Source organism: Netta rufina, assembly GCF_964035555.1.
Source record: "Netta rufina genome assembly, chromosome: 4".
NCBI classification, from domain to species: Eukaryota; Metazoa; Chordata; class Aves; order Anseriformes; family Anatidae; genus Netta; species Netta rufina.
This window is the reverse complement of record NC_140127.1, coordinates 65,817,709-65,833,257: the sequence shown is the minus strand read 5'-3', so window position 1 is coordinate 65,833,257 and position 15,549 is coordinate 65,817,709. Positions and strand designations below refer to the sequence as shown.

General features: G+C 36.9%; 1 protein-coding gene across 1 annotated transcript in view; it reads right to left on the bottom strand.

The window, feature by feature from the left end:
- SORCS2 (sortilin related VPS10 domain containing receptor 2) overlaps positions 1-15,549 on the bottom strand; it is a gene marked incomplete at both ends in the record, with an annotated part of 543,493 nt that overhangs the window by 81,283 nt on the left and 446,661 nt on the right. The window contains 3 exons of the mRNA XM_084286795.1: positions 3,811-3,900; positions 7,949-8,067; positions 10,284-10,348. Coding sequence (XP_084142921.1) covers positions 3,811-3,900; positions 7,949-8,067; positions 10,284-10,348 — 274 coding nt within the window. The remainder of the gene's footprint in view (positions 1-3,810; positions 3,901-7,948; positions 8,068-10,283; positions 10,349-15,549) is intronic.

Below are 15,549 nucleotides of genomic sequence, written 5' to 3'. Positions count from 1 at the left end.
TCCCACTGAAATTCAGTGGGATGAAAAATTTCAGAGTTGTGTTCTTGTATTGTGTAGTATCTAAAAAATCTGCTATAATGTAAATATAGCAAATCACTTTTAGAAAATGGATCTTTTACATAAGGCATTAACATCACTCACATCTACTGCTGTTCTAATGGATGTCTGGGTTCTTTGTGAAATTTTCAGCTCTGCTGTGTGCAGACACCAAAGCAACTTCTCTTGGAGGCATCATCAAAATGCTAAAAGGATACAGTTTATTTCATTCCACTCATTGGGCACTGTCTCAACTAGGAACAACACAAAAATGCCTTTTTCCAAATGATGCAGTCATCCTATTCCTAGCTAGCTATTGACGGTATCCAAAATGAAACCATTAGCTTCTAATTTATTTATTCAGCCAAGCCTGGAGTTAATCTGCTTAGAAGTTTTAAAAAAAAAAAAAAAAAAAAAAAAAGACAAATAAACAAAACCCACATTTTGCAAGAATTAAAGAATCCAGGATGCAGCACTATTTCAAACAGACAACAGAAAGACCAGTGAGTTATGACTGACTGAATATGTCAGAAATGTACTCAGTAAGATCATATGCCTAGTAAACTAAGTATCCTTTGCACATGTATTTTAAGGCTAAAAATGATTATTAGATCGCTTAGTTTTCTCTCTTTACTGTCTTTCCAACCAGAGAATTTCCAACTATTATTTCTGCACAACTAACAAGACACAGGCAGAGCAAATAACTTATGTATGGTTAGAGCAAATCCCCCAGAAAAGCACTCAATTATTATTTGAAAACTTCAAAACCTAGAATATCTGTCACTTTCCTTGGCACCTTTTCAAATAATTAATCACCAATGCTATTAAGAAGCTCAGCTGAGTTTCTAATTTGAATGAGACTGTCTTCAGTTCCCGTCTATGGGTTTCTCTCTCTACAAAAGCACTTTAAGACTCTTAAGTATTTTCTCCCCATAAGGAGACTTCACTATAATCAAATTACCTCTTGACCTTCCTTTTTGAAAAACAAATTATACTTTTCTTAAGGCTATTTTTCACTGCACTGATCTTGTTTGTAGGGTGGCCCCACAAACACTACAGAGATCACAGTGGGCAGAAGAGTGATAGCAACGAATGACTGAAGGGAACTTCTTAAACTGGGTTTGCTGCCAAAGAAAGCTCCATAGGACTGTGATCTAGGTCCCCCACTGTGTGGTTTGTTTCTAACCCTCCAATAACATTTGCTGCTGTTCTTCACAATGATGCAAGCTCATCTACTGCAAGCGTGGATGACTACAAGAACTAAACAATTCATTTAGTTCTTGGATTATGACAACCTCCCCCCATTTATTAAGATGTATTTGACAGCTAGATCTGAACCAAAATAACACACCCTTTACTAATATAGTGTATGACAAATATTGATATTTAAATCAGAGACATATCTTGAAGGAGGTAAAGTCTGCATCCTGCTTATTATAAATAATTCACTTTCTTGAATGCCTAAAGTACTCATCCACATAGAATATGAACTTCTGTCTGTAATCATAGCACACGGTGCAACTCTCACAGACTTAAGTTAGATGTCCATCTCCTTTGTGATGGCAGTTACAGGAAGCACAAGATGTGCTGCAGCAGATTACTGGGAATCAGAATGAAACTGCAGTGGAAAGGTACAGCTTTGGGGGTTGGAACTAGATGAACTTTAAGATCCCTTGTAACACAAGCCATGCTATGATTCCTGAACAGGCCATGCAGAAGCACAGGAAGAAATGCTCAGCTCTTCCATACAAGATTTCTACCCTTCCATTTCATAGAATCATAGCATTGCTTGGGTTAGAAGGGACTTGAAAGATCACCCAGTCTAATGCCCTGCCATGGGCAGGGACACCTTGCACTAGACAAGGTTGCTCAAAGCTCCATCCAGCCTGACCTTGAGCACCTCCAGGCATCCACAGCTTCTCTGGGCAACCTGTTCCATTGCCAAACAAATAACTGTTTTGCAACATAAATTAGAATCGTCAACACTTGCACTAATGTGCTGACACTTCAGGAATTCTGGCAAAACATTCAAGACTAAGATAATTTTACTTGTTTTAATTTATTGACAATTAACATGTTATTAATTACTGATTTGCGTATAGAGAAAAACAAAGACAAACAAACAAAAACATTTAAACATTGAAGTAAACACCTTTCTTCTCCCATATCCAGGCTGAGCTCATTCAAACACTTCTTCTACCCTCTTCATAGCCTCAACTTCCTTGTTTCCACTTTGTGTTAATTCAGTCCCACCCAGGTACTTCAGAGAGTTAATGGGCTGTTGGACTCATCAGCCTTTTTTTTTTTTTCCTCTTTTCTTTCCTTGCTCATTCCTTACTTTCCTCCCTTGCTCCTTCCCTCTTTGTTTCTTCTGTCCTGGTGTGGGTCACCCATAAGCTGCAGTCATCTGGGGATCCCTGCCCCAGCAGGAGTTGCTCGTGGGCTGTAATCTCTCAGGATGTCCACATTCGGAACATTTTAACATTTACATCTGGATATTCTTCTGTTGTTTTTCTAATTACAAATTCCTCCAAGAAAGCATAAAGGCTGATGGCCTTAAAACATTGAAATAATTATGTGGAATGGTTGATATATTTACCTGTCCCTGCCTATCCCTTTCTTTTCAAAATAAATAAATAAACAAACAGTCATCTGCATAATGATACTCAGAACGAACATAGCCAAATTTCAGATCCTTGTCTAAATAGTGTCTGAGGATTTGATTTGAGGGTTTTGTTAATATGCTGTATATTTGAAAGCAGAAGTCTTCAGACCATCACTTAGTTTAAAAAACAAAACAAAATAATAATAAAAAAAAACAAACACTAAAACAGCATTTAACAAATTCTTTGCTTTGTAAAAATAACAAAACAAGTAAATACAGTGTACTCCTTTGTCCTTTACTACTTGGGCAGTGAATTAACCAATGCATTTCAATACATGCAACAATGATATATTCTAGTTTCTAATATGTAAAATGAAGGAATCCTAAAGTATCACATGAAAAGAGAGAGACATCATGAGGTTGGGAGAACAATTTCTTGATGGAAACAAGGTGAACTGTGAGGCCAGATCAGGTTAGCTGGGTTTTATCCAGTGAGTCTTTAAAACCTGCAAACTATTTCAGTTCAGGATTGCAGATGCTTTTTAACTATACATAAAAACATGAAACATATTGTGTGCTGTACAAAATTTCAATTGCATCATTCAGACTGTGTGTAAATATCTGTCTGTGCTTTACTGCACAAATATAGAAACCTTGTCACTATAAAAATATGCTAGACTGAAGGAATCTCAGAGAAAACTCTGCCATTCTGTTAAGTAATTAAAGTCCATATTGGGATTCTTTAATGAAATAGAGACCCATCCACTGCTAAATTTCTCCTATATTACTATTCATGCTTATACCAGAAAACACCATGTGGAATTAAACTGTAATTGATTCTTGAAAGAACACTTGCTCAATATCATTATATTGCCATAGGGTATGTAGCACAGCTTCATGGAAGCAAAGCTCAGAAACTATTGTGGTGACTGACGATGTATAAGCTATCCTATGTTCTTGTCCTCTATGGTTTATAAGCTATTACTTTCCTAGAATAAACATGCAGACAGTAGGGGAAGAATATACCAAAAATGGGATTTAGAAATCCATTTCAAGGAGAAATTATCATCTCAAACTAATGAGGTTTAAAAAGGAAAAAAGCAAAGCTAGTTTACTATGAAAGTGAAGAAGAAAAATACAGAAGTAGAAATAAAAATATGTATACTCACTTTTGGCAACGCATATTTTGGCAACTTCATCTGTACAAAGCCATTTCGACGGTAAGATACGTAATACTTTGTCCGATTTGCTGATGTTGTCTGTACAAAGGGAAAACAGAACCCTGTGATAGTTGATAGTTTATATTAAATGTAAAGAGGAATATTTTGGAAGTTGTTTTTTTTTTTTTAAACCTGCAATTGAAATATATAGCTATTACTTCCATTACATAGGATGAATTTGCACAGTATTCTCCTAATAGGATAAATAAAAGCTGTGAGAAAACAGACTCCAGGTAGACTCAACCCCCTCTTCCCCTTCTTTAGGGAGAACAAAGAGATTTACCTCCCTCTTTTTGCCAGTTCAGCTACCTTGAGTAATACCCGAGACTTCAGCATCTCACTGACCTCAGTCCTTTTGATATCTCTGTACACTGTTCTCCCATTGGCCTTCCACATTTCTGTCCTTTTGTGGAATCCCTGGCAGCAGGACCCACTAGACAGGAGGCAGGGAGGTGGCACACTGGCTGTGAACACCAATACCTCAAGGGCAAGTGGTTCTCCAACAGCCCAATTCAAGGCAGTTCATAAAGGACTGAATAACTCACGCTAACATTGTACCAAGTGTTCACTGTATTTGGCTAGGATTTTCTGTACAGGATAAAACATTTCCAGTGCAAGATGCTGACATGCAGCATGGAAGATGATACAATTCCCAGTTCATTGGTCAGTCAGTTTGAAAACCAGTTACATGTCCTGAAGACACAATTCTACACTTATATAGAGAGGTAAAGCATATTTCAACTGCTTTCATGCATGGAACTGAAGACAGATTAGGTTTTATGTAATATATCTGGGGTTTTATGAAGATTTCCACCAAAGCAAGCAAACAAATGCACATTGAAAGGAACACCTGTGTATAACTATTATTCATTAGCACCCATTTCCCCTTTTGCCCAACACAGTGGCAATTTTAAGACTTTTATGTAATTCCCCAAAAATCAATGCAAAATTTGTTCCAAAGGACCCAAAGAAAGATTCTAAATAAATAAACACTTGAAAATATTCATCAGCTTTTTTTTTTTTTTTTTGTCAGAAATGTAATGCCAAAACCTCGTCTGACAAAGCCATTGCCATTGTCATGGGGAAAAACATTCCTATTGTGGTTTTTCACTTCCTCTACAAATACGGATCCTGTCTAGTTCAAGAAGTCAAATGAAATTTTACTGAGATGGAAAGATAGAGGAGATGCCAGTTTTAGAGGTTAACATGAGCATGTCTTCATTCAGTTTTTCTACTTCACCCTCCTATATAAGTCATAGCAGAGCAAAAGGAAACAAATGGAGTAAGCTGATGGCTAAACGAAAGGTAGAAATTCAATGTAATTTATGAAAGAAAGGCTTAAAAAATAACCTCATTCAGGGAAGATACATCTCAAATGAAGATTCATTGTTGATTTCATAATACTAAAAAGAGTAAAAAATCCAGGTTTTGCAGTTAATTGCTAATATTTAAATCAAATGCTGTTTGCCACAACAAACAGCATATTTGGCTGTAGGCCATGACATAAAATATTATGTGTTTATAAAAGGAACCTGATTTGGAGAACAGCCTATCCTGAAGCAAATAAACTTGACTTTTCTTGGTAAAAAATGAAGTTGATGCATGTCAGCAGGTCCACCTGCCTGAATATTATAAAATTATCAAAGTATTTAACACTGAAATCATTTTCACGCTTTCTTTAAACCAGTATCATTTTTTGTGGTAGAAAGAATGTGATGCCCTTTAGGAATGTGATTTGTTAAATGATGGATTAAAGCAAAAAGTTCACCATTTATTTAATTAGTGTTAAATATCAATCTTACCCATCTTACAATAGCCTTCATGTTCATTATGCATTTACTTTATGTCACTCATTTTAAATGACTAGAGATGATGCAAGGCAGCGGAGAATCAAAGTTGAAGCAGCTAGTTGTGTCAAGCCCCACTGACATTAAAGGCTGGTCTGTGCTTCAAACAGTGTGAAAACTTTAATCCTGCTAAAATCACCTCTGAAACCATCTGGCTGACAGTGCAAACTGAAGGAAAGCAATGAGCATTTGAAAACTGCTGATATTCATGGATATAGACATACTAAAGAAATTAGGATGAGAATTACCTCTAAATTGGTAAAAGTCTGTGAGTGTGGACAGGATTAGCCCTGCATACTGCAATGCTCTGATTCATAGGCACCAGGTTAGGATGGGTGAGTGATGCCAGGGGCCGTACGACTGTCTCAAACTCATTTTTGCACAGATGACTATGAGACATCTTTTTGGCAGATATTGCTATGATATCAAGAGCAGTCCCTGCTCTGATTAGAACTTTCATAGCAACACTTCAGCCTAGATAAAAGATGAATTTTCATTTTGTTTCAGAAGTATGATCTTTCTCAGATGCACAGCTGCTGTGTGGCTTCACTGGAAAAGCCAAAAGCAGTGTCCTGCACCACATCCCAAAGGTGGCTGCACTTCACATATGACTAAAGAATCCCAGCAATACCTTCTATCCCTCAGTAATACAGACCTGGCTAGCTGTTAAACAGTTAAGCAACAAGAGAGATTTATTGTACATGCTGTGATTTACTGTAATAAGTCTGAAAGGAAAAGACTAGAGATGTTTCCCCTTTATGTGGGAACTAGAGAATACTACCCTTTTATGTTTATCTCTCTTCTAGGCATTAATATGTCTCAAATCTACAGAGACTATGTTACCAATGGCATAGTTTTGCAAAAGCAATTGTCTGTTAAATTCATGTGTACATTTCCAAGTTGGAATTCCATTTCCTGATTGTCCATGGCTGCTATAAGACAGAACAACAACAGCTCCAGGTGCAATTATACAAGATGTCTGGCAATACACAAATGTTTGAAGAGGAAGCAGTCTGTGTTTTGTTGAGTGCAGCAGCCTGGAACTATATGTGGTGAGATGCACTTTTCACCATCTACAAACTGGGAAATGGATTTTAAAGCACACCTTGTGGGAGCCACAAATAGTAATAGCTTTGAATAAAATGGGTGCCACAAGTTCTAAACCTGAGCTGAAAAATGCCCACTCAAATTCAAATTTTTTTTTTTCCAAGTCCAATTTGCTGTTTCTGTGTGGGTCCTTGAAACTGCTGTGTTGACTAAGAGGAGTGCTTCTTTCATCTCTATCAATTTACAAATCCTTTTGGAAGAAACAACCACAAGAAAGGAAAGCTGCAAAAAAAGTCAATCTAATGTACACCAAGACAGTGGTGTGGAGAAGTATCCACACATAAAACTGTCTTTCTGCAGGAGTCAATCATCAGACAAACATTGTGACAAGCAAATCATATCAAAATAACGGAAATATAGCCAATCACTGGGGAAAGTACACATGACCTCACAGGAAAATCATGAAAAACAAGTAGGATATAACCTTTCTTTGAGAAGTTTGCAGCTCTGGCAGATTCAAATTCTGATGACTCCCAGGCACATTAAATAACATTTTCAGCTAGGCCTAAGTTGCACTTGGTTGGTGCCATAAGGCTGACAGAGCTCCCGCCCAGGCTTGTGCATGCAGGTTTTTTCATTTTGGAATGAAATAATCCCAATGGAATTTGGATCATCACAAGTTGCTCCCAAGCTATGGCCATTCCACACTTTTGCTTCCTAAGCACTGTCATGTAACTTCTTTCCCACCAACACCTCTTCACAGGAGAATCCATACGAAGAAGTTGAGCCACTACTCTGCTAGTGGCTTTCCTTAGATGCTCTTAGGAAATCTTTTCATGCTACACAAATATGGAAAGAACCCACAAAAAGTTGTAACCCCAGAGGATTGTTTTCTGCCTACCATACAATAGTATTTATAAAAAGTAATTTTGAAACACATAAGCCATTTGAAAATTTCAGTCTAATTAAAGCTAGGTCAGTGATGAATTAAAATCAACTGGATACACAAGCAACCAGTTGCACAAATTAAAGATGATATTTTTTGTTGTTGTTGTTCCATGTAAATATTCATAAATCATCATGCATTATCTGGAACAGGTTTCTCCATGCTCCTAAATTACAGTTCTGCTGTGCTGTCTAAAATTTTACTTCTGAATTTTAAAATGGATTGTCTCCTCAGAAAGCGGCTTTACCTGAAGAAATATGTAGTCATCCTGCACAGTCAGGGAATCCCGATCAGTGCTGCCAGCAAACTGGACTGTCATTGTCTTATCAGAGCAATTCTGCATCTGGCAAGTGATGTAGCGATAACCTGAGGGAAGAGAGACAGAAACATATGACAGGGCTTTGAAGGGAAAAAGAAGCAAGCAGTATAAAATGTTATTCGTGCAGGGAAAGTGCTGCCTTTGCCAGTTGAGTTAGTTGTAATATTATGTTAAGCCTTCATACAAGAATTTTTCAATTTCTAATGTACTGAGAATACATTAAGTGCCTACAGTTCAGATCATTCATGGGTGGTAGCCTGTTCTCCAAATTTTGCTGGTCCAGAGAGATTAGGGGTTAGATGAATGAGACATTCATAGGTGGGGATAGTAGAAGAAGCCTCTTTTCTCACTTAACCTATGCACATAGCCAAATCACTCATTTGTAGAAATGGCAGCCTTACACAACATAACTGAAATCGATAGATCAGCCCCAATATAAAACTGTGATGAGTGAAATGAGAATCAGACTCAGTTAAATATACAGCATATGGAATTCGAAAGGCTATATTCAAAGCCCTGTAGAAAAGTTAACACAGTATTAGAACTGCTTTGTTGGGGCAGGACTTCTGTACTAAGTGTTAATACCTTGTTGAAAAAGCCTGCACTGATTTGTATCAGTGGAGGCTATGGCTGCTCTCTTCCTATCCAGTTAGCCATGGACAAGGAATATCTTTTCTGCCTGAGTAGTTAGGAGAGCACTGCTGCATCTTTAATGCAATCTGCTCCTATGAAACCGGGAGAGGAGAGCCAATATCATATCTTAAACCAGCTGCAGCCCAACAACCTTCTCCTAGATTCAAGCTCACCCTTCACCACAAGCCTTTGAACACAAACTATGGCTGTCATTCCCAAGTGCAGTGAGAAAATAGTTATATGAATGACCCCGCGTTCAGATCACTAATGTTTTCCATGCTCCAGATAACAGTGTGAAAGAGCAAATAGTGCACCCCCGCACATGTCCTTTGTTACTTTTGCAGTGATAGGAAATGCATTCCATACTTCATGGATTTTTTATTAGAAAAGGCCAAACCAGTGTGCTAAATACAAATATTTGTTTTATAATCTGGATCTGTTTAAAAGGCAGCTAGAGTCATTCCAAGTTCTCTTGCTTATTTCCAAATCATCATCACAAAGATATTTGAGCAAGCATAGCAAAGGGCCCTCATAAAGTCTTTCACCTATTTATAGTTCACAGGACATATATTTTAGTGCTTTATCAGACAGGTAGTACAAAGATACTGTTTCCACTAAAATCAATGGCAATGCTTGTATTGACCTTAAGTGTGGTTAATTGAGAACCCAGCCAGGCAGTAAATATTTCATTATATTTTCTCATTTTCTGCTGTTTCCTTTAAATTAATATATAATAAATATATATATATATTTAATAAATAAATAAATAAATAAATAAATAAATATATATATATATTTAATTTAATAAAAAATCCATCCAGCTCCTAAACAAACTTCTTACAATGTCTCTACACAAAGCAGCTAGGGCTGTGATGGGGCTGTGAAGGGCTCATAAAAATTATAAAAGATTTAGGGAATTTGTCATCCAGGTTTCTTGACTTTTTTTTTTTATATAGGGCTGAAAAAAAAAAAAAAAAAAAAAAAAAGGAAAACCTTCAGGGATCAAGGAAAGTCAAACAGTGCATCCTTTACAATTAATTTATAAGACTACAAAGGAGCTTAGATGACCTGATTCAAGGAATTAAATCATCTTTCAGGAGTACAATTGGCAACAAGAAACCACATAAACTTTTTGAATCATGGTGACTTTACTGCATCACATCCTGACTGCTGATCTGCTTTTTCATTTATTTTGCTTTTGAAGTCTCAGAGTATACTAGATGCTGTAACATGAGGAAATTCTGGGAGACAGTGGTTAGTTCAGTAGGACTGACATATGCAACAATTCACTTTAACAGACATTTACCCAACACTACCACTGCATTGCCAATTTTATTCGCAAATCAGGAAAAAATGTTCAATGTTTAACTGCCAGAACAAATTGCACTATTAATGGAAGTTTTCAACAGAGCATAGCATCTTGATGTCAATTCATTTTAGAGTGGAAAACAAGTAAATTTTAAATTATACTATAGTTTTATATAAAAGGACAGCTTTACTGACTACAGATAAACTGAGCAAGAATCTGACTCGTACTTCTGACTAAAAATCAATCCAAAAAGTACTCTCTAAAACAAAGAGAAATAACTATACCCTAGGGAATCAAATGATAACATTTTCATTTGCATACCTCCACTGGGGTCCTGGATTTCCATATGAACTAAATCAGGGTCTCCGTCAACTCCAGCAACGGCCCTGAGAACATAATATAATCAAGTTATGCAGAGCCAGCTACAGAATTGTAATTATGTGGATGGAGGACAAGAGAGGATTTCATGCTAACCAGCTTTAACATTCTTCTAGCTGGGAAATTAAAATAAATCCCATTTATAATGTCGTATTACTAACATTAGATGAAAACAATTTTTTTTTCTGTACTTGATATTATGTTTTTCTCCTTAAATTTCTTTAAAATACCTCTTACTAAAACATGCATACAAATAGGATCCTAGTATCAACTGGAGAAAAGAACCAAAATAGTTATGAAATTGGAAACAAAACTTTATAATCCCAAGTTTATACATAAATATATACAGATACATGTGTACACATATTTACTGGCAAGCTTCAGAGCATCTTTTTACAATTACCTCTGACATTTGAGATGACAAGGCAGATTTGGGACTAAAGGAGACTTGGATTCCATTCTTATTAGAAATACCTTAAACTTGACACATCCTTTCCATAACTAATTGATACGTCATTGGTAAGTATATTGAAAAGGAGAGTAGATTCTACTTTGACAAAGGAAGAAAGCAAAAAGTAATTTTGAGAACGATATCCTGAAAAGGAAATTCAGTCAGAATTGATCAAAGCACAGCTTAACTTTGAAAAAGTGCACACAGAATACAGGCTGATTTTCTACTAATATTCCCCATGTTAAATATACTTAGCCAAAAGATGAGCTTTCTACCCTCAGGGCTCCCATCCCAACCTAGGGACAGCAGCCACAGCTGTGCTTTTTCCTGGCCCTTACGTTGCTATTAGTCAGGAAGATTCTGCAGAGATAGCTTGGAGCTGACACTCATGCTGTCACAAAGCAAAGTAGAATCCATCCCAACTCCCATGTAGCTACATCACTTTTCACAAGGCTCTTCAATGGCAATGTGTGTCCATTGAGTCAGTAGATGCGAGCTGAAGACATTCAAAGGGCGTGCACTGAGTAACAAAATGCAGCTGGACTCAGACACTAAAAAACCTCATTACAATACTTAGAGAAAAGGGTCATTTTGATACAATTATTAATAATCAAATGCAATAAAGCTAATACTTTGGATTGAAATTACATCATTGTTTAATGATTTTAATGACATTGATTTATGAGGAGCGGCGAAAACCCAGACTCAGTAATTGGTGGCTCCTTGGGAATGCAGGCCAGGGGGAAGAGACTGGATGATTTCCACTGCTGCATAACAACCAGAAATAATCACATTGCTGTTTTTTTCCTAATAAGATAAATGATCAGTCTGAATAAGGAAGGGGAGGGGGAGTGATGAGCTCTGCCAAGCCATGAAATGTGAAGAAAACTTCTACTAGGAATTTTTAATAAATGCACGGACAAGTCCTGCATTTTCTAAGAAATTGTGCCTCTGAAACACAAACTATTAGAGCATTTTGGAGAAAATACATCAAGTCAGAAAAGCTATTATATTCACTGAGGTCTGATAAAAGTGTATCTGAATGGGGCGGGTGTGAGGGGAGATCTGTGGACTACTTTTTGCAGTGTACATTATCTATTATACTATCTATTTCTTCTAGATATTCACGACATACCGAATCAAACCTTCTATTTAGTTTGCAGTCAGCTCTCTAAAGGAAGAGAATTATGTTTGTTGAATACCTTATCTTTTGTTCTAGACCACATGCAGCTGTACTACAAACTAACAGAAACTTTAGGGTTGAAGTTTTTTGAGGCTCAGCCTGACTTGCTGATTGGTACCAATAATACAGCTTTGGGGTACTTGTGAAAAAAAATCTCCTATGTCTATAACTCATTACACATGATTTCAGGAGCACAGTTAGAGATATACGTCAATACCTTTACACACTTCTTTCAATAGCCCAGAAGTGAGAATGATCTGTCTATCATGTCTATCATGTTCCTCCTAACAGTGGCAGCTGGCACAAGTACAGTCTAATCTCATTTCCAGTGTAATCATTTAGTGCAAGAGGTTGTAACTGATCGGTGTTAATGAACACCACATGTACACAGAACATGAAAGCTTCCAACCTGGACTACATCTCTCCTTTAGATTTGTATTTCAGTAGGTGTGAAAAAAATCACAAGAAAAGCTTTTTAAAACCCAGTAATACCTCTTTCCCCCTGAAGTTCACACATTTCCCCTATTCCCCCTTTTGAAACTATGCTTCATTAAACAGGAGAACACTCATTAAACAAGAGGGTAAGTCCTCTCTTCCTAAACCAGCTGGATCACCTCCATTGACACACAGAAGGTTTACGGTGACAACTCCATGTTGCAATTTGACAACCATTTCTACTCGTTATTCTACCAGATTAAGCCACCTCCCTGCTGTGTTCCCAGTGTTGCCTCTCCGTCACCACCTCAGTTGTTCCACTGAACCAGTCAGGTCCCAATGCTTGGAACTATCTAATTTAAAGGTAACCCCACAAAGACAGAAGCCACAGAGCTGCCAAAAGAAGATATCATTAAGCTGTACCCATAGATAACTCACTTTAGATACGTCAAACATGTGAGTTGTACTCTTTAAGTGAAGAGTTTATTCATTCTGAGAGGCAGAAAATAGGTAAATAAAATAAGGAAACAACTTCATTTTTTCAAAGCCAGGTTTTGTGTTTTATATTATTCCAATTGTACAGATGGCTCTCTATTTACTCACTGAAGATGTTAAACCCTCAAAGTCTACTTTTGAACATCAACTATAGAGCAAAGTTTCCCAACTCTGAAGTCTTTTTGCCTATTTTTACAAACACTTAGGAACAGTCCTTTTTTCCTTCATTGAAAAAAAGACCCATCTATACTAAAAAAATCTTCAGAATGGAGTATAGCTAATGCAGAGAACTTGAAGCAATATCCCCAAAGAATAAACTAATCCATTCAGTTCAGTGAAATCCCCTGCCAAAAGTACTTTAAACAGCAATATTGTTATTTCAACTGTGTTTAAACGATGAACCAAAGGAAAAAGGTGTATCATACTAGGTGTAACATACTACAGGGCTAAACACAGTCCATCTGCTCATGCAATATAGCTTTCGTAAAATGATAGGCAAAAACCATACATACTGTAAGTGATCCACTTAAAAGGAAGGCTCAGCTATGCTTTTTCATATTGAAGGAGAAATCTAAGCTTTTTTTTTTTTTTTTAAATGTATTTTCATATATAAAATGATTGCTACCACAACATAGATACATCATATCAGTGTGAGGATTATGTCCACACATCTATTCACAAACACAGCTCCTGAGCCAGCTCTAGGACAGGATCTCTTTCATCTTACACAATGTATTACAACAACTTGTAATACATTGTAATTCAACAGCTTCTTCCTTTTTTGTTGTCATTTCAACATTAAATTCTATTTTCAAATAGAAACTTAAGCTTTCAGTGCAATGAGCACTTGCTTCGAAACTCTTTTTCCTCAATTTCAGTTTTTACAACATGCACTTAAAATTTCCACGGGCGGGGGAGGGGGGACCTAAAAACAGATTAATTTTAGATCAAACAAATTTTCCTCTACGAAAATAAATATCTCTTCACCAAGTACACTGTTCTGATTAAAGCAAGTGCAACATGCCAGCACTTCAGATCGCATTACAGTGTGGTTACAACACTTCAAAATGAAAATAGACCGACTTGATTGTAGGGTGTTGTGAATATAGGCAGTCTCAATATGCTTTTTCCCTTTCCTGTGAACACAAGTTCCCATCACCTCCCTTGTGCTAGCACTCGTGCTTGTCTGACACCATGCTGAGCCTCTTGGGAAAATTAATTCAGCAAAATGTAATTTGGAGAATTTGTGGGATTGGTTTTCTGTTTTTTAAGCCACCTCACCATGAAGGTAGTTGATCACCAATCCTGTAGAAGAAAAGAAGTGCCTTTTGGTGGTGCACTGATACAAGGTTGCTGTGGTGCAGCCATTGTGCATGTCTAGATTTATTTATGTCATAAAGCTCATAAAGATGCACCTAATAAAGTGCAAAACAAAGGAAAAACAGGACACTTATGTTTCCATATACAAGGTAGGGCTGAATTCGGTCTCTTGAGGGGCACTACAGCTCTTTTTTATGTATATGTTGCTTGAGACTTTAGAGAAGTTTCAAAAGATTAGCTTTTGCATGACCTTCACTTTTCTGTATTAGTGCTCCACCAATACACAACACCAACTTGCTCAGCATTACATCAGCATAGAAATGGTGCGATGGAGTGGTCTAATAAGATCTCTGCATCCGTCTTGGTCTGTGTATAAATATATACTCCACGATACAGACATTTAAAATTTTATATTTTTAAATGACAATGCTAAAATTCTAAGAATTTAAAATTTAGGAGTTCTTCATTAAGAATGCAAGTTAGCAGACATTTGGCATTATTTTAATAACAACTTTGCTTTTATTCAGCTAGCTCTCTTCCTCATAAACTGCCCCAGTAATTTCTCATCCCAGTTGTATGCAATAATAGAAAAACATCAATGCTTACCTAGAATTTGTTATTTATGTAATATACACAAACAAAAATTACCACTGATGTGTAGTAATACATATCTCAAAATGTGAATTGTAAGCATCAATCCCTTGTGTGGTAATTATGATTTTATATTTTACTTCTGAGGCAGAGCAGTTGCCTATGGGCACTAAACAAGCAGAGTCTGCTGTGGACATGCATCTCCCTCTCCTTCCAACAGGTCCCTTCATTGTTAAATATTCAATCCAGTTCACTTGGATGCATATTGATGAAGTGATATCTTCAAATATACCATCTGAATCCAAAACCAAATCAAAACAAATTTGCTTGCTGATGTGGCTGAGTCCCCAGTGAAATGCCAACTGAAAACGTCTCTTTTATCTGCACCTCTTATCATCCCTTAACATGAACTTTACCCAAAAGGTAAGAAGTTCCCACTTTACACTGACTGATTTCTAGTGATTCACATCATTGGTTTAAGGGTACTGTCTTGCTTAGAAAGCAAGTCAAAAGCATGTAGATGCTTTTTCTGAGTAGCTTAAAATGCAATCGACTCCTGGCAACCTGATTACTCAGGAAGACAAAACCGCAATTTGATTTATGTAAGCTAAAGTCAGTAGATTACAACTGATTTATGTTTCAGGCCTTGCCTTCTTCACATCTCTTTGAAAGATGCACCTTCAATGACTCAGTCAATGCCTTGCACAGCCAGTGTTGCTCCTCATTTCCTCCCT